Below are 23,652 nucleotides of genomic sequence, written 5' to 3'. Positions count from 1 at the left end.
GTGTGCGGAGTCGTTGCCGGAACGATCGGGAGCAAGTGATGTTCACAGACCGCCACAGGTTGCGTGAGTCCTATGTGGAGAAGGGCTATGACAAGATTCACGTTGTACTGCGACAGCAGAGGCCAGTTCGCACCGAGCTCTGCCACCAACGGAAGTGATGCCGATCCGAGACTGACAGCCAGAGTTCCGGCTATCAGGTAGTGTAGCCGTTCAGCGATCGGTGAGTGGCGAATCAGCTGTTGGAAGTACAGGTACCACTTTGCTGACCAGAACAGCTCCGAGACGCACCCGATGAAGCGGAGTTCGTAGGAGAGAACATCGGGGATGTGCAGAAGGGTGTAGATTAGAGCCACCGCAAGATGGCCGTACAGGATCAGCTTCTGCGTGATGGCGAACGGAACGTTTGACGTGCTGGCGCACAGGATCATGGCCAGCACTCGGGGGACGTAGAGCAGAAAGTGTGGCTGTATATCGATTTCCTCGTCGTCTTCGGAATCCTCTTCGGGGTCATGGTAGCTCGAGGGTTGTGCGTTGTACAGAACACCGTCGTCATCCTCGTCCTCCTCCTGTGCCAGCTGCCGAAGCTCCTGATCTCTCCGGTAGGGGTCGTAGCCGTAGGAGGTCAAAAACAGGGCAAACACGGTCAGGTAAAGGACGCACTGTCGGCTGCACCTCAAACATTTCACTTCCGGCGTGTCACTTCTGGAGCTCTGTTCCGTAGTACTAGTCGTAGTGGTAGTAGTGACATCACTTTCACCATCTGCCGTCGGGGCAAGACCTCGCTCGGTGTCGACGGTCCGATTGGGACCACCGAGGTGCATCCTGTGCAAGTTGCAACCGACAACTGGTTCACTGGAACGCGCGATCCCCCGTCAAAGGGTTCGCGTGAGCTTTAGTGAGGGATTTTGGGATCGACCGACCGACGGCCGGCCTTGGACGGGGGTGCAAGTCACGCTCGGCGGCGCGTTACCGTGGACAACGGCCTGGATGGCTAGGAAATGCAATTTGTTGGTTCGATACCACCGTTCGTGGTAATGATTCTTGAACTACCCCGACCGGCGCCGCGGGTTTATGGCGTGTCGTCATCAAAAACTACTTTACCAGCTAGAAAATATGACCTTCGCCAGGTGTTTGGAAACCGATTTTGACGGAACAGTAGTGTGCCAACCTTCGCTTGGGGCGTGCCAAAGAAAACAGCTGTAGGTCAAGGATTGTAGGATTGGGAATTGGAACCCAAACGGTTTTTTTTGGCTGCCGTTGCAAGCAAAGGAAGCCGCTTCAACAGTTCAGCTCCCGTGCAGAACCTGTAGCGTGTTTATGCACGCTCATGAAAAGTTTAACGTGCCAGAAAGCTCAAGTGCAGAGTGAAACCATCAGGATGCAATAAACCGAATCGTTTCATTAGAACTCGGGAGAGGCTCGTTGAATAACGAAGTCATAGTAATAGGTTAAACGAGCAGGAAATATGACATTAACAAAAACCCGTTCCAATAAGTGCAAGCCTGGGAACGGCTCTGCGGAGCGTTCGTTCATTTCTTGGGAAAACAAGCGTCGAATAATTCAGCAACTCCACAACGTAAAGAATGCCCCTGCCCGGTAGGGCACAATCAAAACCATCCGGCCGACCAATCAATGGCTTCCGGGAGCAGCCCGAGCTACCAGTACACATTGCAATATCAATCATTTTTCGATTTATTTATCAATTATCGACCACATTAATCTAGCGCCGGTGACCATTAAAAGCTTCCCCGTGCCGGAATCGAAGAAACGAAAATCAATTTTCGGACTCCTTTCCTCTTGCCGATATTATGCTCGCACCCCACTTCCGTTTCCGATCCGTACAGGGCGAGAATATTTACCGGTTTGTGGGTGTGTGTGTTTTGGGTTCAATTTTCAAAGAAGTCTCAGTCACTTCCGGGGCGACCCGGACAGGAAAATTTGCCCCATGCTCCCTAAGTAAATGGACTGGTATTTTCAACGTTGGGACGATATGGAGTTACGATGGTCGACATGAAAATGGTTTGGCGTGTTCAGGTTTGTGGTCGGTATATCTTGGGAAAGAATTTTGCTGAAATTAGAATTGTGAGTGATTGGGGCTGAAGCTGAAGTATTTTCTATCGACCTGTTGCAAACGTCGACCGAAGGGAGCATAATTTCAGAAATTGACAATCTCGTACAGTGCCTAACACCGTACCCGGAGTGCGTAGATTATCTCTGTAACTTTTACATCCTGTAACACGTCGTTTCAGAAATTGTACGTTATGGCCCTTCCAAATCCCTCCCATCTTAGAGCGATGCTTCAGTTTCTTGCTAGAGCAAAATACGGCTTTTTTACGATTGATGTAAATTGAGATCACGGACACTCTCTTACGCGTCTCAAGCGCGAAAAGTGTTGTGTAAGATCAGCGTGAACGTGATTCCGGGTGAGTTTGCCGAAGGAGTCGAAAGGGTTGGTCGTTTAAATTTATGGTGCTTCTCCACAAGTGTTGACCTGGTTTATGGTGCACTGGGCGAAAGGGTAGCTAAAGTGGTTGGCATAAGCTTTATTGTAAAAATACTAGAACCGTAACGGAAAAGATGGAATATACCCTTACGGTGATGTACATCTTTTGGTTAAGGCATTGCGTTAGTGTAAAATATCCATTTTCAAGTGTCCTATTAAGCTGCCATTTTTGGCAAACTTTGCTAAATAAATTGACTAAACTATTATACATTTAAAAAGCATGATGTCAATTGCAACTTTTTCAAAAAGGCAAAATGTACACAAAGCGTTGTATAAGCAATATCCTACTCTCAAACAAAAGTTTGGTAGGTCTCACTGTTGCTAAAATTGATAGAATGCTACTCTGAAACCTGCCAAATTCGCAGCGAGGAAATGGTGCAGCGTCAAAGAAAGCACAACTAGGAGTAAAATCGGAAAACGTAAAGGCATGCGGAAAAAAGTGAAAAGTGTAGGGTAAAAGACCGATTTTTTCTCCAGCAAGGATTCCTTTGAACGAACAGCTACAGTGGGAATCATGGGTTGCAGTCGGTTTTGCAACTGCAGCGAGAGAGTGCAGCGTAATCTCGCCACTTAACACAACATAATTTACCACCAGAGAACTTGAAGTGGTTTCCACTTCTGCAAGCGCCATTTCCGTGCAGTCGTGATTGCCGAGCCACGCTCAAGCAAGTGAAAAATTGAAGTAGCAGCGCTTATCCATCCGGCAATGAATGGGATTCGGGTGAGCAACAGCGTTAGACTGATTTTTGAAAAAAAAAAATCGTCTGCATAAATCGACCAAATGGTCAATGGTTCGTAGCAATGGGCGCTAAAACATCTCTTTTTAAAGAATGATCTTTCTTTCCAGAAACCGTTTTCTACTTTTTCATTAATTTGAACAAAATATAAACAAATGTTTGAAAAACTCTTTGTTATCATTGGCTATTTTTAAATATAACTTCTAGTTGGTTGCATTTGTTTGTGGGCGTTATAGAATAGTGAATTTACATTAATTAACGTCACTGCAGCAATAACAATTGAAAATTGTTATTGCAGCAAAAATGAAAAACTCTGTTTTTATTAAAAATTGAAAAAATGAATATTCAAACACTCCAAAAGCTCAGTAAGAGCCCTCATTTTGAAATACATCCTTAATTCGTGTTGCCGCACAGTTCGTGAGTGTTTCCGGGCGGATAATCAAGCGAGTGGAAATACCTTTCCTGTGGTTAACCAAACACTTCGCCCCAATGTTTAGGTGAAAAGTTTTACGGGCGATCTTTGTGAAGCCACCGAAAGCCAAAAGTAACTAACGCTTTGTTCCCATTGCTTCTGTTGTTTTATTTGCTATCACAACAGAAGAGCCAAAAATAGCGCCCAAACACGAATGTAAACTTGGCCGCAAACTGGAGCTGAGTGGCAATTGGCAAAAATTCGGAAAATTTGTGGAACGTGTTTGGGAGCTGCTTCTTTGTGTCTTTTCGGTTGCATCCATTGTAAAATCAAGGATTTGAAAAGAAACAAACCCATCTGCGCAAAAGAAATCAAGAAACAATCAAGAAACATGAAAAAGATGGTAGCAAGCCTTCTTGAAAACAGGTTTAGTTGTTGAGTTGTAAAAATTGTGAGAAATAGTTGAACAGTTTTAGAAGGCAAGCTAGTAACTGTTTCGTTAAACGGAACCGAAAATCTCAGCAAAGACGTTTGCGTTTCAAAAGTCTACAAAAAGTCATTTTGCCCTCAGCTGCTGATCAAAGGATGCCATTTGATCGTGTTTTAGATCGTTCGCATCTAAGTTGCTTCTGTGACCACTTTACCGAAGTGTTTTGCAGTGAATTTGCGGTTTTGGGTACGTAACCCGAGTACAGTATTTTTCGCCGTCATCCGAAATAGTTCACTAGGTTCGGACTTGTTTACCAACGCACTGTGGGAAAGGATGAATAATCTGAAAAGATCTCTACACCCTTTAAAAACTTCGTTCAAAGTTTCCACTCAACCATCAAATCACTTCGCACCGACTTTGTGAACCATTTAGAGTCGCTTTGACACAAATCTGAGACGGTATCTTTCCGGCATACCTTCCCCGAGATGCAGATAGGAGACGATCCGGCTAAAGTTTTCGTGTATTTCGTGAAGGGATGAAGGGACCCTTTTGGCAGAACAAATTACACAAGCTTCATAAAACTGGCGTGTCGCGGTCGAGGAGTGTCTGTAGTGTGTGTGTGTGTATGTGTGATGGCAAGATTATTTCGAACTCCTGATTTATAAACATGTTGTGGCAACAGCTGGTAACAACGGCCAAGAATTTGTAAAGTTGGCGACGTTGGAAATGGAAGAAGCAAACAAGATTTTGAAGATGTAGTTTTAGATTTAGTAGTGAACAACATCTTTTTTAAAATAGAGAATAAACAGAGAATATATTAGAATAAGTTTCTAGCTTAACGTTTTTGAATTTTCGATAAAAACTTTTAAGACCTACAAACAAATAGGTACAAAGTATGGATTGATAGTACTAAACTTAAGAAACGGTATGATTGATTCGCTTAAATTTTCCATTCTTGGAATGCGTCTTGGAAAATTCTTCTTTTCCGTTTTCGGGAACAAAATTACATATATTCACATATGGAGGCAACCCCGAAACGATTCGTTGAGCTTGCAAGGATGTGTTCGAATAGACAAACCCTAGCAGTTCGCATGGTATGGCAACTCATCCTGGAGGCCATATTTACTTGACGGCATCGTAAACGATTACTCTGTGCTCGTGGTGAGCCAACATTTGCATTTTGAGATGTGCCTCACAGGCCGCCAACGTTTCTATGAATATCCAAGCTTAATCAATCACTTCCGGCCGCACGATGATGGGGACTTTAAATAATAAAAAGAAGCATCCTTTCCCAAAAAGAGACGTGCGTTTGTTTGGATGCGGAAGTAAATCTGAACACCCCACATTGTTCGTTACCCCGATGATCCTAAGTCAACAAATTTGACGACTTGCCGCAGTGTTGCCGGTTGACTTTTGTCAGGAATGTTGAGCAAACATTCTTTCCCGGGTGGCGTGGACGTCCGCCCGACTGGACGGGACTGATCGGAGCGTTATTGATGAAGATATAGTAGAAATTTGGTAACTTTGTGGGCTCGAATTTAGATACAGTTCCGTATGATTCAATGGGCCGTGCGGCCTGAAGGGTTGGTTCGTGGATGAGGTGAAGAGTTTAATCATGTTTGGGTCATTCGACCACCAGTGAAATTCGAAATTGATTTTTCGTTCGTAAATTGATTACATTTCATCACACATCGGCGACCGAACAATATCGCATTGTTGTTGATTTTAGTAAAATTGTTATTCTTACAACCTGTAATTCAAATATTTGGGCGTTAGGTGAGTCTGCTTTGATTAGCCAGCCGGGGACGAATGCAAAAGAATATTTTTCAGTATTCCCGTACGTTGCATTTGATTATATTTTAAGCGTATCTTTGTGTTCCATTTCCATACGAAAACAACGAGCCGGTTCAGCAGCAAGCGCTAAGTGAAAACAAAAAGCAGTTATCGTAAAAACTAGTGTGGAAAAACCATTTTGGGTTTACGGTGATAGCATCATACCATCACACCATCTGGTCCTATCTGAGAGCAGCCAAGCATCATTGTTTTTCAGTATGGTCGAACAAATTTAATCGATTTCTGATCAAATATTCACCATTAAGGAGACCGTCTACGATCGGAAGCGGAGTGTAATGCTTCGTAGGTACACCAAACTAACGAAGATAGCGACTAGATACTACCGCAATCCATACGCCCGCTGAACAAGTAGAGTAATTGCCATATCAAGAAAAGCATCGTATGCTTCATAACCTCTTCCAGCGAATCCCATCTTGCGGATATTTGATTTCTGTACCATGGATGTTCTGAATGCATACAATGGAGGGTGACCATACGTTCGATAGTTGTTTGAACACTTTTTCCACTCTATAAACTTTTAGTGTTTACGAATAGTAAACTGAAGGTAGATAAAAAGAAGTCCCGTCCATAAATCTGCCAATGCTTGCTTACCAGGCGCCTCCATCGCTTTTCTTTTGGTGCGAATATATATTTTAAGCCCGCATTTGTCTTCGCTAACTGTTTAAATGAAGTTTTTAGCTCTTAAGACCAACTCGGATGCTCCAATCAAAGACTTTGGGCTGAACTTAAACAAGAACAGCAAAACTTTTACAAAATGTTCTTCGTCAAACTTACAGGGCACGGTCGACAGTGTGCACACATTACTGAGATAACTTAAACTGGAACACAAACATGAACCATGACAGTTTTATTAAATGAAAGGAAACTCAGATTAGATGATAAAAAGCGGCTCTGTCCGTTTATACGGACAGTGATTAAATTTGGCAGCATATATAGTTTTATTTTGTGTGTGGTTTTCTCAAAAGTATCAAGTTATAGATTTCTGAAGCTATTGTCTGTACTGCGTAGTCAATCGTAGGGAGATGTGCGAAACAAATCGCTCCCACAGACGCTCGAGCTAGACGATAGTAAACGTGAGCGATGGATCCGTTTATTGTTTCTCGCTGTCGTCAGCCAATCAAACGACGCACGAGCCACAATCTCTTGATAGTGGGAACAACGGCTACGTGAAGCCAGTATCTTTCGATGCTGGCATTGATTGATGGAATGTGTTGACTTTCATCCGTTCCAGGTTCTATAGTAGCAATTTTACATTTCTCTTTCTATCGTCAATGTAACATCGTTCACCCGTGGTGCTATTAAACATCCTTTCCATTCTCATCCATATCACCAACGTCGCTTCCATTTACGGTTTAATTGAACGTTGATTTCGAGTCGAACCGAAGCGAGTCAGCAATCGCATTCAAAAGTGGCTGCGCCGACAGTGAAACATGAAATTGGTCTCGTAATATTCTCGTTTTCAATCATTGCAACGAACGTTCGTCTCGAAGGGTTGCTTCGCCGGAAGCACGTGATAGGAGTGGTGGCAGTAGGATGATAATTTCTGATGCATTTCGACTGTAACCGCACAACAGTGCTGGTGTGTCATCGGTGGCAGTCAGCAGGAGGATGACGAGTGACTTGCAATGTTACACGAGATGGTAGGATGACACTAGTGAACCAATGCAACCCATCCGGTGCTTCCCAGAAGCTGCACAGCGATGCGGTTTCAATATCCTGTGCATAATTTAAGCGACTTGAGTTCAAATTTCTCTTCCGTAGTGGACCTCACTGCAGCAGCCATGATCATCGCAGGTGATCGACGACCTCTGGACGACCAACGACCTCTTAAAAATTGTGCGCTCCCCACCAGTTTGTTTACCAACTACACTGTGATTCCCCCTTGCAAGTGTGACGAATGGCAAACTTTTCCTCTGTCGGTAAACCACACATCGTCATAAGGCCTTCGTCATTTTAGCATACAAACAAACAACATCCGGAACACCGTTCGGTGGTGGTCGTCTCAGCTACCGACCCACCATGGGTGCTAATCGGCAATCAATTAGTGGTTTCGGTGGCACCTTTGCTATAAATTCACCGGCGAGGACGCAGCTCAACATCATTCGTGTTCTGCAGTTGTCGCGACGTGAAACGTTTGGCGAGGCAATATTCGATCAAAATTTGTGGCGTTTCCCGTTCGATCTAACGAAATGGCGAAGCTCGTAGTGCTAGCGGTGCTCTTGGTGGTGTTGGCGTGCACAATGGCACAGAGGCCATCCGCAGGAATAGGAGGAAGACCGATCTATGTTGGCAGCGCAGCACGCCCAATCATAGCCCGACCATCGTAAGTAATAGAATTTTTGCTCAATGAAACAGAACGCTTAACAAACGTGGTTCTGACAAAATCCAACAGTCTCTATCGACCTCCGGTACTGTATCGACGGCCGGTCGTGCTTCAACCAGTCATTGTGCCACGCCCTGTACCGGTCCTAGTCGGCTAAGAAACCCGGAGTAAGGAAGCTGAGTCGCAACGAGGGAGACAAGCAAGGAAGACGGTTCAATTAGCACCTCAACGCAACGATCAAAAGCCGTTCGACGCCGTACTCGCTCTCTCTGTTTCTTTTTAAAAATGTGTTATTCAATTACATTCGCTGATGTAAATAAAGTGTAGATATTTTATATAACAAAATATATTTGAAAGGAGGTTCAAGTTTCGCGAATTGCAAAGAGTGAAGTCGAAGTGCTAAATGATGCGGTGGGCTTCACTCTAGTGGTCCCGGGAGTTTGTGAAAAAGTTTTCCCGGCCTAATAGTCATGATTCAACTATTTGTGTGCTGCATCTGGATACTGGAGTGACTGCGCCTGTGACGCAGTTGTGACACCGACGCATTCGAAGCAGGTTTAAAGCCATCTCGCTGCCACTTTCGAAAATTGCATAAAGCTCTACTCTGTTCCGGAGTAAAAAAAATGAGAACTTAGACAGACGCTCGACAGTAATCGCGGCAGTAATCACCCAACGCTCATGTAGTGCTGGAAGCACATGATAGCGGCAACAAAAGTGACTCCATTTTCGTTAACAATCTCGCAAGCTTCTGCACATCATTTTCACATCCGCTGGCAGGCGCCGGTCGGTGGATTTAGGACGTGGCATAATGGCCGGTGACCGCTGAAGGATGCAGCGCGGACGTTCTCGGCCGACAGAGTCGGTTCGCATCGCGTGGGCCCTCGACCGAGTGTTCGCCGCCGCCGGCGTCAGCGACCATAAACACGAGAGCCTTCACACACCCATTCACGCCGTAAGCGCTTCTCATAAACAATCGGAGGTCCGCCCTACGACGCCTGCAGAATGTGTGATAGCTGCAGGCTGCAGCTAATTTATTGCATTTTCACGTCCAATGCACATGCACAAGGCAAGAGATGCGCCCGTCCATCTGCGCCCGGGGGACACTTGGGCGGTGGGTGAAAATTTAGGGGACACTGTCGGTGGTAGCGGTGGAGACCAATGCTCTCTCGATAAGCGGCGCAAGTAACGCAAGGTACGCTTTGGTGACTAACACCGTGTTCAATGGATGGGGATTGATTGGGTGACTCGCAAACTAGTCTTTCGGTCGACAGTAAACACCCGGCCAGATGCACCCGGCCAGATATGCGAAATTCAATCATAAATTTACAACGTAGAATTTCGACAGAATTACGGCTCAATTGTTGGTCTGCTAGAGTTGAATAAATGGTAGAATTGTGTAGTTTTGTGCCTCTAGCCTAATTTTAAGGTGTCGCTCGGAATATTCAGGACGCAAAATATTAAAATAAATCATTTAATTTAATTAGAGAACGAAATCACTACCATGCCACGTCGTCCCTACGTCGCTGCTGTGCCATATCAGAAACATTAGCTCTACATCACAAGTTGCTATTGTGACTGGATGAAACAAAATGACAGATTAGTCGCCGTGCAAGTCGCGTGGCGTTTCAAATTTTCAAAATAAATTGCCGACCAGTGGCAAGGAAATGAGAAATCGCCCTTACTTTCTATGTCTTGTTAAGGCTCACACCACATCAGTTTGCGTGCAAAAAACAGAGCAATAAAACGAATTCACCCAACAAGATAAGTTCATCATGCGGTGCGCCTTCGCCTAGAGACGCCAAATAAAGTGTGGCCACCGTTTGAAAGAGCGTGACAGGATGAAGCGGAAATAAAGGAAAAAAACCACTGCGCCTCTAAGGACGATTTTTCCGTCCTGTCATCCTCTAATTGACATCCATTGCGTGGCCACAGCGTTTCATCCTACGGAACAGCGATGTCCAGTGGCAGAAGATGGCTACTTGGCCGAGCTCCTGCGGGCCGCCGTCGTCGTCGTCGTTAAGATATTCATGGTTTTAGGCCCATTTTTGCTCTTTCACTGTTCGCTGGTGAGACTATTGGTAATTTTTTTCGTGTTATCTCTTCCAGGGACAAAATTAATTAATTGAAAATGTTTGAATTTCATTAGAGCGCGCACTATGGTTTCAACCGCCGGGCGCAAAGGTGATGGCGCAAATTTCCGGTCAAAGTTCAAACACTTCCGGTTCACCTTTCTCCAGGCCGACCAGTGCACAAGGACACTTGCTCCTAAGCACGGCCCGGCACCGAGCCAGAACCTCCAAAAGCCGGTCGGTTTCCTATTTCTCACTTGATCTCTGATCACGATGGGTCGCCGTGTCCACCGTTTTCGGCTGATTTCGACGACCATTTCTCGGCGCTGATTCCGGACCCGGACGATAAGACCGGAAGCGAGCGGCAACAAAAGTAACACGAAAGGCTACACCAAAACGGGCAAGATTCACGTAATCTCATTAAATTTACATGAGGCTGATCAAAATCTAATTACGAAATCGAACCGTACACGACCAACGGGACGGGCGCATCGGGTTTTCACGTCTTCGTCCAGGTCGTCGGTGGTCCGCAGAAAAAGCGGAATCTGTGCCACACCAGAGTTGCGAGAGTGGATTTAAAAATTCAACTCCAATGATTTTTCAATCGTGGCTCTGCACCTTTTTGAGGTTTCGACTTCTGGTTGGGGCCGTTCTCGAGGGATGCATGGTTTGTCGCCGGTTTGCCACACGCCCGATTCCTTTCACCGGTTCGTGTTTGATCGTTCACCGTACAAGAGGACCAGAGTGTGGCCAACGGGACCAGAAAAAGAGCATGGCAATGAGCAAAATGGATGGTTTAATCAACGGAAGTACACCATCACCGATTCGAATAAGGCAGCCGGTTTCAATTCGGTGCAGAAGTGCGTGCCGACAGCGGTCAAAGGGCCCACCATCCTCGGTCGGTGTGTATCCTTTTCGATTTTTTTTCAATCGATTTTGCTAATTTTAGGAACACTGTACCAGTGCGCCCTTGGTAAAGGACCCGAAGGCCGCCCCCCGAAAGATGATGGGGCGACAAGAGGAGCCGCAACCGGAAAGGCACCGGAGACTGATGGATTTTCTATTTTTCGGCACTAGGAGGAGCTCGTTCACCGGGCTAGCAGTGAAAGATTATGAATAATTCTGGCGAGAGAAGTTTTTGGCCAAGGCATGGAGAGCTGAGGCCCAAAATATAAGAAAATTCCACTTTGGAAACCGGCGTCCTTCAGGCGTCTGGCAGAGAAAATCAATAATCTTCGCCGGCACGGTCATTATTTATGAGTATCGTGAAATTAAAATACAGAAGATTAACCCTTTCCGGAGATAATATCCCGGGCAGCTTAGCAGCTTGCTCCTTGGGGAATAACTATAATTTGCAAGTCATTTATGAGTAAAGCGCTTCGCGTAAAACGGTGCCAGATTATGGATTAAGGTCCGTTTTGCAGACCGCTGGTTGGAAACGTATTGCTTTTGTAATTACTCTTATGTAGGCTGAAACACTTCGATTACAGTTGGGGCGGCTATCGCAAACTGCCAAGTCTACAAATCGAAATATTAAAATACATATTTGTCCAAATCTAATACTGTTGACGAAACGTAAGAGGGAAATGTGTGTGCATTATTTCCCGATAATGGATAGGTTTCGACTTACCGATGTTGCACATCGTTTGCTAATCTCACTCCCAGTGGCCCAAACACGCGCACCGTGCACATTAAGCACAATAACGCATTCGGTTATTAAACATTCTGCGCCCGTAATGGATTGGGCGAGACTACGGCCTCTGGAAGTCTCGCCTTTTGCATAGCTGACAGGCCGTACCAGGAGCTGGCAATGGCAATGACTCGGTGTACAAGAAGCGAGGGCACCATCAGCAGAAGCTGAAGCCTGAAGAGTGGCTTAAGAATTTAATCCGGATTTTAAACGATGATTGCCCCAAACTTAATGGCCAGCATTATTATTACTGTGGCCATGCATGACTGGAACGAAACTGTACGAAAACCTGATACTGTACCATGCAAGTGCATCCTATGGGCAACGGTAGCACTATGTAGCGAACGTATTGCGGACAAAAATTGCAGCAACCTTCGGCATTGTGTTCCAAAAGGTTTCAAATCGTTTTAACGTTCGGATTTTTCTCGAAAATTGGAAAATCTTTTGGTTGCAGTTGATTATGATGTTCTACGTTCTGCTATCACCATGAATTACAAGGAATGTTTTCCGAAGCACCAAGAGTCATCGGTCTCTCCCATAGTTTTCCCCACGTACGTTCCATGCAACACTTCGGCTCTTTCACATGCTGCTGACGAGGCACTGTAATGAAAGATTGCTTGAAATTTTTCCGGCTACAGCATAATCACCTCTTCAGCGTCGAGCCCATCCCGTGGATAATCCTTCTTTTCCATCATAACGCAGCACGTTTTGCAGAAATTATCTGAAGTTCGCGAGTGCAGTTTACCGATCGCCGCAATTTCGGGCGAAACGCTGCACTGCGCCATACTTTCGCACTAGGTATTGTCATTCATTCCCACTGCACAGGACGATGCTGTGCAGTTTTAATGAAAATTAATTTAGTTGTGCTGCTCTGCTTCGTTTATCGCGGATCCCTGCAGCACAGTCCCGTCGGCGGACGTCTTTGTTCGTACGCAATGGAGCTCGGCCCTCCCGGTTGAAGAGGTTGTCAAGTGCCGTCCGTTACTAGCCTTCCAACGCCAGCGCGCTCAGTTGCCTGATGGGGCTCTGATGGATTCAATGGGAAACTTTCCGATTGTAACTGTCACCGAGCGGGGGGGTTTGATTGTTGAGACGAGGGTACTTGCTGCGACGAGAGTGACGATAGCTATCACGGCTCAATTGCCTCTGCCAGTTTCGCCGACCGAGAATGCGAAAACGATCGGGGTATCGTTTTTGGGGCAAGTCGGGACAAGCAGCTCAACTTACTCGGCCCAACCGAATTTATGTTCAGAAGCGAGGAACTTCGGAAACCGAACTTCAAGAATTTTAAGAAGAATTCGGTCGTGTTTCGTGATATTCGAAAGACAATATCGACCAGTCAGTTGGTAAATCCACTTGGTGCCAATTTGGATGCAGTTAAACTGCGCCGCGCGCCACGAAGACCCTCGGAAGCCCTTGGGCCACGGGTGTACGTAATTTGATCAAGTTGACTTTCGTGCATCAAAACAGTGTTGGGCGGCGACATTCGCTTCGCAGAAGTTCCCCGGGCCAGTTCCGGTTTTGAAGTCTCACATATCGCCTTTCAGCCACATGTCTTCAGTTCAGTGTCTGTGCAGTGAGTTTTCTCATTGACACAGTTCTTAACTTACGACCGACGACAATCAGGCAGTGTGCGGTTTGCTGGTGGCTGCAAGAAGGGAGCCATCGGAGCTATAAATACGATTCCCGCGCCCGGAGTTCTCGACAGTCAGAAACAGTACGATCGCCGGGCCACTTTGCTTCAACTTCCTACTTGAGCCCCTGCTAAACCGGCCGGCCCTCACTCGTTCAAGATGATGCTGCTCCGTGTGGTAAGTAGCGCCGCTGGTGGATGGTATTTCGCCATAAAGTTTCCGCCATCGAGTCCGTGGTTGACAATTTAATTCGGTTCTCCACCAGCTTCTGGTTGTCTGGGCCGCACTAGGATGTGCCGTGGCCGTCTCAAGTCCGCTGCTGAAGAAAGTGATCGTAAGGCAGCCAATCTTCGTCAAACCGGTCCCGGTTATCGTACACCGCCCGATTGTGGTGCACAAACTCTCTCACGGCGGAGGCTGGTGGTAGTGCCCCGTGTTCCCGTGGAGGCCCACCATACGGAAGTTCTTTTATGTAAACTTTGCGCTTCCGTTTGCCACAAGCGAGGACGACGAATTAAAACCAATTATCAGCAACACAAATTAAGAGCTCGTCGGAACAAACATCTATTAGTCGTCGTTAGGGCTCTCCAAACGGTTTCTTCGTCCGCTTACGATCCGCTCTATCGATGACGTGATCCAATCAGCACGTCCCGACGGGGTTGGCTAATAAAATCTTCGTCACACGTTCTTAAACATCCCCAGGGAACTCCGTGTCCGTATGCTTGCGTAGGTTGATCCACACTCTAGCGGGCGTCTCCTATGCCCTATGTCCAGAAACTTTGGCAGACCGCGTGGTCTGTTGCGAACTGCTGCTTTGCGATGACAGACCTTCGAGTGTGAATACTAATTCTTTGGTTTGTCGATTTTTCCACTTACTCCGCCACGTCGCAGAGAAAAACTCCGCTCCGACCGATTGTAATCCATCCCGAAAACGGAGTGCAAACGCTGGCTTCGAGCGATAGTGACGGTGGCCATCTGGTCCGGCCGGGGAGTGTGAGTGTCCCGCAAGCAGTGCTTGACTTTATTATCTTCCTAAGAGGGCGAGAATCTAATTTGGAGCATTTCGTTATCCCCAAGAGGGGTTGCGACGTGTGCCCGGCCACTTCCGCTGAGCCCGAGAACAAGAACAGCACACCACCGGCCGGCCGGCGATACCCTCCGGCCTGCCGCACAACGATCCAGGCTGCTCGTAAAATTCAGTCATTATCGTAAAACTATTCACTTCCACTTGTTCCACGTTGTACAGTCGGGGAGGAAATCGCAAGGACTTACGAGTTGGCTTCTTCCCGGGTCACAGACTGGGAGTCTTTCCTCTTGCCCCTTAGCTGGGGCCCACGTTACTCTCGGATAAAGCAGTTACACTGTGTACACCGGCAGCTTTTAGGTCGGTCGGGCGAGAAGGTACGTCCCAAGTCTCCACCGGTGGCCAAGATTTATCCGACCGGACTTTCGCTCACACTCTGCAGCAGGCATGGCCGAGTTCGGACTGCTCGGAGCTTTCCGTGCGCGATTAGTGCCAATTGAATTACCTGTCCCGGGAGACCCTTAAAACCCGAAGTAATACAGAAGAGCCCTTTAGACGTGTGGTCGGCGGCAACACCACTGTAACCAAGCACCGGGTCAGATTGTTTTTACGCTTCAACGAGCAGCGTGGGCTGGCCTGGGACACAGTGCCAGGATTGGGAAACGCTTTTCGTGATGACTGGAGAAGGTTGCGACGGTGTTGGCCACCGGAAGGAATGTGTCAGAAGAGGGAGCAAATGAAATTAACAATCCAATACACCTTCGAAAGCTGAGTAACGTTCGTTCCGAACCATGACAGGCGCTCCTTGAGCTTCGATTAAAGAAAACGACGGCTTGAAGAAAGCGTGTATTGCGCTATTATCTATTATCTACCTACAAATACATCATTAATGTTGCAACACTCCACAGGGCTACGCAAACCAAACGCAGTTCCTGATATCGGACGGAGATAATTTCCCCAATGACTCATTGCAGGCGAGCAAAGAGCATTTCTCTTTTCAATCATCAATTTATCTGGAAAACTACAACGTACGAGATCGCCTATAACTTGAGGCACTTCATCGGAACATTGTTGTACGCTAACTAAGTAGAAAGTTGATTGACCATCGGTCCAAACTAATCTGTTTCTGTGATAAGCTAAAGGCAATGCTACGAAACAGTCATGCCACAATCGAGCAACATTCCGGAAGGCTGGCACCGATCGATACCAGTCTACGTCGAGTGTTGAAATGTAGACACAACAATGCAACTTCCTCGCATACGAACTGTCCATATTTCGACAGGACCAATCAGTATATCCCAGGGAAACGACATCGGTCCTAATTAGTTACATGTGAGTTCCGGTAACAGCTTGTAAAGGAATGGTGTTTGTTTGGACAGTATCTTCAGACACGGAAAGCAAAACTCTAGTACGAACGTGACAAGCGTTTGTCCATCGCCACTGCCACTCGTATGAACTTCAAACTAATCTTTCTTGTAATTGTTCAGATGTCAGCAAACACTGATCCTTAAACACTGAATTAGATCTATTTCTATTTCGTTTTACTTTTGATCGGGATGTGGCTTAAGAAGGACCTGCCAGCGTTCAAGTGACAGTGCCAATAATTTGAAGTTGTATCGCACATCAAAAGCGCTCACCATGTACAGCTGGAACCGCTATTAATGAGTCCATCGTTCGCGGATAATATCGCTTAATTAACCATTTGCGACCAATTGGTGCGGTCGGGCCAGTCATTGCCCCACATTCGGTCCGGTACTGAGTCGATGGTTACAGTTAAACAATGTCCAGTAATAAACGAAAGTGGATACTTCATGTGATGGGACTTGGACATATACTTGCCATCGCAAACTCATAAACAGTATCGGAGGAACGGCGTACTGTCATGAGTACATAGCAAAAGTGGTCACTCCACAAACAACAGATTATTTCGCAATAACTGTATCGTTATGTTAAGTGTCCTTACGCTCTTGCGGATGTTTATATTGAGTGCAATAAATTCTTAAAGACTAATGTGCCATACATATTATTTATAAACGTTCTGTTCGTATTTATTACGAGAAACATATTAAATAACTTTAATGATGGGCAGAATCATGTGTATAACTCTCAAGATTATAACATTAAGAAAACGTCCAGATAACAACACGAGAACACGAGAAAGATAGTGCATTGAAAAGCACCTAATATTTGTCTTGAACCTAAGCTTAAGCTTGAGCCTGGCTTGGCCTAACATTTCGTGAAAATGTTCAGCTGTTTGAATTGAGAATAAATTGAGAATTGAGAATAAGTTTCAATGCAATGTTGCACGTAAATAATTTTGTTTCTAGGTGCTCCTCAAAGTATTTCTAACGTTGGTGGGAGATTCAAAATGCAATCTCATTTTTATCTCGGTTTTCAGTTGAATTTATCTTAAGTTTAACCGATGGCGCCAATCTATTGATGGAATTTATTGCAACTGTTCGAAATACGATGAACGAATGAATAAGACATCAATGCGTCGGTCGGACGCAATCCACCTTTGATTATAAATAATTACTGAAATTTTCACAGCTTCTACCGACGACAAAAGGTCGCAACGGCAATTATACAAACTAAGCTTCGCTCAACGCTGCGCTCAGGATGTCGCTTTTGTGTTGTTTATGGGCAGCGAAACTGTTGAGCCGTTTACCGAAAATCTATAAACGACGCCGGGCATCTTACGCACGAAGAGATACCACCGTCGATAATAAGCCCCATCGTCTATTCGTCTCAAGTCGAGCAGTCAAGCATGTGCCGGGAGTTGCGGAAAATCAAAAGAAAACAATTGATACACGCCAGAGCAAGAGCGCGGAACCGGGGCGGGTGTGCGTCTGGCAGGGGCGTTCGCCCCGCGCGGAAGACTTCAGGAAAATGAGATTTTCAAAATGCACGTCCGGGGAGCAGCCTCTCGGCCCAAATCGATCTCTTCAGCGGAAGCTGTTGAAACACTCCGTGTCACGATTCGATGGTTCATGTGAGCAAACGCAGACGGTACGGAGAAGTTTTCCGGGAACGGAACACCGACCGGATGGGAAATGGGAATTCCGGGATGCTCCCCTGGGTGGCACCGCACGACGGAACTCTTCGCATTATCCTAGCTACTTGAGCAGAAAATTGCTCGTCATATTTGTGCTATTAGCGCAACAGCAAATTGATTGTCAAGCGCCACCGAACGCAGGACGATGGCTCAGGGCCCGCACCGGGCCGCCCAGATTTCGAACATCCGGTGGAATGTTCTCGAAAGTTCGGCGAGGAAGAAACGGTTGTTGTATGGTGCGTGACAAGGATATCAAAGATTTTTGCTTGTGTGTGTGCATTTGTGTAGAACAATGTCACTTATTGTGAAGTTAAAGAATTACACCAATTAATGAGTATTTTGACTGATTGTATCGCAGGGATGGTCCCGAATGAAATGTTAAAATTTCAATAAAATTCGAGCAAAAAATGTTTGTGAAACGAAACTCAGTGGTACTTGGCGTACTTTAGGTAAAGTGCTGAAAAGATTCCAAATATGCCTCGTTCCACTGTATGTGACACAGTTGAGTCATTCTTGCCAGATATACACTTCTGCTCTACTGTAAACTTCGAAGCAAAAATGTAAGTCCTTTTCTCGGCGCTCATGGATATAAATTGGCGACCATCACGGGCAACATGTGCAGCTTCCGAATGCTGCCAGAAAAGTGGGATAAAGGAACACGTTTCTCTTTTGTATCTTGCAAAAAAACGGTTGGTTTGGTAAAGCAAGAAGGATGGAAGAAACAAATTGGACATTCTTTGCAAGCAACGAACGGATTATTCACATGAAATGCAGTCTGCGGGGGAATGTATTTTCCTATGTTGTTGCTCCTGTGTGCACCCAAAGTACGAAGGAGTTATTTTACAGGAGTAATGTTGCACATTTTTTGAAGCAATATCGAACTGTTGCTGCAAAGATTGTGTTTTAAAAATGGATTGAACTGAACCGAATGAAACGGTACCGTTTTCAAAACAAATTCAAAATATGGGTCGTCCGTAAAACATACTTCCGGTTTGGTTCGTGCTCGAACATGTGCAACTTACACAATGACTGTTGGTTGCATTTTGAAGCCTCTCTCCTTCCGACGCCCATACCAAAGGCGAATTGAACAGAAGTGGTTGTGCAAATTCGAAGAATGCTCGACAATCGTGCACATTTCTACCACCATGTTGCCTCGGCACGGTAGGAAAATTAAATTGAAAGAGTTTCATAAATTGAGTTTTGCTGCAACTTTTGCTTGCCCTGCTCCCGAGCAACATTCCGTGCTCCACTGCAGGATGTATGTACGTGGCAGTGATAGCATTGCAACGGAGGTTGCTTGCTTATACATGGTTGGCAAGTTGAACGGTTCATTTCAGCGCCACAGACCATGTGAGAGACGGCCAGATACGTTTCGTAACGAAAGTTAAACTTGAAACGTTACTTTTTCCCTTGATTGGTTGCAACTTTTGCGGGAAAATAACGAACGTCGTTTCGCCATCGTTCGTCCAGTGGCATTACACTTTCAACGCCATTAGCCAAATTTCAATTGATTACACAGTAAATTCGGTTTCTGGAACATCCCAAAACGTCAATCTCACTTGTCGTAGATTATGTGCATCGTTTGAAACCCGATAGCATTCCCGGTGAATGGGTCCACGGGGCGGTTCAAAGTGACCCCATTTGTCCGTTTCTAACCATTTACGCCGAACATTAAAACCTAACAAAGTCCCTGCCCCGGCGAAGATAAAAGTAGCAACAAGAGAAAGCACACGTTTTGGGTGCAGAAATTGAATGTTTTATCATTGAAATTGGGCTATCACCACACAATACGATGCGAGCCACAGATTGCCACCTTCGCCGGGCTAGCCCGTACATCGTGTCTCTGAGCGGGCTAATGGTTGGGCTCGTCCGAATCCCAGCTATCGATCCGAAAAGGGTTCGTTGTGGCAAAATTATGCCCCAAAAATTGTTTCCCACCGAGTGGAGATTCCGTGGTCCTTCCGTGGCCTGGCCGGCCACCGGTTCCAGTGACAAATCGTTTATTTTTCCCCCGGACCCGGCGAAAAGGGGCACAAGTTTTAATTTTCCATTTTGTATCTTGCGAATCGGATCCCAGATGAGTCGGTAAATGGGTCCGATAATGGACAGCTCTATTAATTCGGTATCCTTTCCGAAGCCGCTGCTGCGGTCGGAGTGGAGAGCTACAAGGGGTCAGTGGCTATCGCTTGGACAGATCTCTCGAGAACCGGTTTACTCACTTGCAGTAGTAGAGCCGACCATCCTTGGCCGTGTGGGCAGTCCAGCCTTCCTTGAGCTGCTCCTGTAGCGTTTCCAGATAGCGGCTCACGTCCTGGATCGGTGGCGTCGACGAGGCACTGGAGGAGGAGGTCAGCGATGATGGTTGGTGTGCCGAGAGGAGCGCCGTCTGTGCTTGCTGCTGAAGTTGCTGCTGTTGCTGCTGTTGCTGCTGGTCAGTAGTGAGGATAGGCCCGGGCTGTAAAAGCATTCTGCTGATGATCAACTAGACGGCAACGACGATCACGTCGTTATCCGATCGAAAGCGATTCGAAGGAGTATCTGGAACGGGGCAGAGAAGTACACGGTGAGGTGAAACGAATTACACAACAGATAGTGATTTACTGTGTCACGCAACAATTAGTTGAACAACAATACAGAAGCAACTCCCAACTGTTAATTTATATTTTCATTCACTTTATGGTAAGCACATCATAAGTTGTTACGTTTGGTATGTGCTACGTTAAAGTCGTCCTCCTATTACACGCAAAATCAATTAACCTTTCTTACTAAAATTGTTACAATAGAAAAAATCCACGACACAGGAAAAAATCGAGGACAAAGCTGGACCAAATCATATAACATATTATATTATGTGATAGTGTTAACTTTATATAGATGGAACAATCTTCTATGGCTTAATCATTTCAGGGGTTTGAAATAAGGCGTTTGAGTAATTGGCAGACAACGATTCAACGACGGGCACCCCTGGGATGTTTGCAATTTATTTGGCTGAAATGTCTAACTTTAACAAAAACCGTTGTTTTTTATGTCCATGATGATGAACTCTGCACCAAGCATTACGTTCACTTATAGCAGACAACCGGGTGTAATGGAGAGCGATACGTAGGAGTGATACGCGGTTGTGGTATTTGAACGTGCTCTGGGAACCGCTCTCGGTCGACTGCTGCTACTTAAGCGCACGTCACAAATGCTGCAGTCATGTCTTGTCCGTGCCGTTCGCCTTGAATAAATTGTGCGCCTCAAAGGGACCGAGCACCAACGTACGATGAGTTATGTGCCACACGAAGAAAGCCACGGAGAGAAGGGACATTAAAAAAAGGCGAAACAATCAATTCGCCTAACCCTACCGGGGGGCGACACGTTGGTCGTCTGTCTTCGTAATTGAATTCAAGTGTAAGTGCAAGACGCGCCGTGACGTGCCGGGCGAGCACGGCACAGTGCATCAATCTTCCGCTTCCGCAGCCGCAGCACCATGAACTGCACGCACGCACGAACGCGCTGCACATCGGGCGGGAACAACATCCGGTCGCGTCTGGCAGGACTCGGGCACTTCCGCTGCGGGCAAGGATTCAAAACAACGAATGCAATTGCACTCTCGTACCAGCAACAGCTGTGCTCGGCTGTCATTTGCGCCCACGGAGCCCGTGGGCTTCATGTTCAGGCACTTCGGCGCTGATGAATAAGTTGCTCTATTTTCTACTTTCACTACACGAATCTGTCCTGGCGTCCCGGAAGTGGAAGGATAGAAATGGTTGAGAAATTGTTCCCGAATGTCCCCTTTTCTCTCGTTGCATCTGATGCATCCCTTGGCAATTCCCTCTTCTAACGTTGTTTTCTATTTGCCTGTGCGATAGACACCACAAGAAATGCATGTTTGAGTCAGGAAGATGGAATATATTGTGATGGTCGAACCCTGCTTCGGGCCAGCCACTTCAAACAATAGATTGTATTATCATTAGTTATGCTATTCTGGAATGATTTAAACAAGTAAATTGGTCGAACCAGAGAGAATCGACATCGATATTAAAATTGTATTTCAGAAAGATTGCCTAACAATGGCACTTTTAATGTAGCAGAAAGATAAACTCTGTTGCGAGTCGCTACCGCTCGAAGGGCCACTCAAGACTGTTGCGAAAAGCTCGTAAAGAAAGTACCATAAAACGAAGCGAAGTTGCCAATTCCGTCGAGCTAGTAAAGCCGTCGGGCTTCGGACGGACCAGAGAGGCAAACCGGAGAGCCAATTACCGAAGGATCATATTTCACATTTGACCTGATTTTGAACCCACTCTCGGAGTTTTGAAGTTTGCCCGGCACAGTGGGGAAAATTGAATTCATCCATCGCGGGAACTGGCTCGCCCCCGGGGAGGGAGACACGTCCCTTAACTTGTCGTTCCTTCGATTAGCACTCTTCAATCCTTTCGCGAAGTCGCCAAGAGGAGCGCGACTCCGCGCGCAAACATCCTTTTTATAACCCCGTCCTTAATGGCGGCTCACAGCGGATGATACCGTCGGCTGGCCGGACGATGGAATAACGTTGAGAAGTTGAAAAAAAAAAAGACACACACATCTCGTAATAATGAGTGGAAGGATTCATTATTCCGCTACTAATTCAAGTAGAAATCCGTCTTTTCTCCGCGGCATTGTTTATATCTCGCCAGTGGCTGCGGACGGCGAAGAGTTTGTCTGTTTTCCCGGTGGGCGTTTTTCCGCACCGATCAGCCCGAGAAGGAAACCAGCGCTACTCCGAGAGCCTGGAGCGCTGGCCAAAGTGGGTCGATATTTTCTTTCGCACTTCGGCGGTGCCGGAGAAAAGAGTGGTGAACCGAATGACGGAGGCGCACGAAGATGCAGGAGTCAGCCCGTCAACGCCCATGAATTGAACCGCTCAAGTGTTGATAATTTTGCCTTTTCTTCGCTGCACAATTGTGCACTTGCTGGTGGACTGGTGGCGGTTTTCCGCGATGGTGGAAAACTCTTGCAAAGAAAGGTAATTCAGTGCAGCGCCACTAAATAATGGGGCCAGCCATTATTTCAGCTTATTGCACTGGCGAAACTGGGTGGCTAGAAAATACAGTATGCCTGTTTTCAATTCTTAAACCCTGAAATTATTAAATCGAAGAAATTAGAAGAAAACACATCGTTTCGTAAATCACCATCTATTGTGGTTACGGCGAGATATGCTATTAGTTCGACTAACAATGCACTTCTCTCCTGTTTCAGTTTCTCAAGTTGCATTTAATTTAAACCTAGCAGCGTTTAAAGCACAGCCATGTAAGCCCGAAAGCGCACACCGAAAACTGTTCACTGGCTCGCTAATCGTCGTCCCTGATAGTTTTCTGCATGGAGCATCAAGAGTCTCCGGCGATATCCTGAGAACACGAGAGCAGGACATTCGCAATACACAAGGCGCAGCGCAATCGAACAGCGAATGGACACAGTCGACGGTCGGGCTTTGGCAACAGCAATCCGGCTCGTACGGAGAAGCATTTTCGGCTGACCGCATCTGTTGGACCAATTCCCATATTCAATTACCGACCGTTCTCTGGTCGACCGAGGGAAATGATCTCCTTCCGGTGAACCGACTAGGGCACTAGGGCAAACCAGAGCCCAGCAACAGCGTTTCGATACCACTCGACTCCAGCTTCGTGGTTTAGCTTCGAGCCACCGGAAACAGAGTGGTGGTTTCCTGTCGTCGAGTTCGAAAAGTCGAGGTCTTGAATTTCAGAAACCAACAGCAAAGGTTACACCGAAAGCCGTTGCTGGTCGTGCGTTGTGTCCGAATATCGAGCCGGACTTACCAGTCAGATATCTGACCAAACCGAAAGAGCATTCGCAGTCGTCTAGTAATATGGCCGAAAGAACAATTGAAAAACCTTTTTCTGTGTATTGCTTTGTATTGTTTTAAATGAGTTTAAAATTAA

At 46.3% G+C, this 23,652-nt stretch overlaps 1 protein-coding gene across 1 annotated transcript in view; it reads right to left on the bottom strand.

The window, feature by feature from the left end:
• LOC131207253 (uncharacterized) overlaps positions 1-20,198 on the bottom strand; it is a 57,902-nt gene extending 37,704 nt beyond the window's left edge. Inside the window, exon 1 of the mRNA XM_058199864.1 lies at positions 19,951-20,198. Within this exon, the coding sequence (XP_058055847.1) occupies positions 19,951-20,198 (248 nt within the window). The remainder of the gene's footprint in view (positions 1-19,950) is intronic.
• Between the last annotated feature and the right edge of the window lie 3,454 nt (positions 20,199-23,652).

This window comes from Anopheles bellator, chromosome 2, assembly GCF_943735745.2.
Source record: "Anopheles bellator chromosome 2, idAnoBellAS_SP24_06.2, whole genome shotgun sequence".
Lineage (NCBI taxonomy): Eukaryota > Metazoa > Arthropoda > Insecta > Diptera > Culicidae > Anopheles > Anopheles bellator.
The sequence above is the reverse complement of the archived record's forward strand: the minus strand, read 5'-3'. Positions and strand labels throughout refer to the sequence as shown.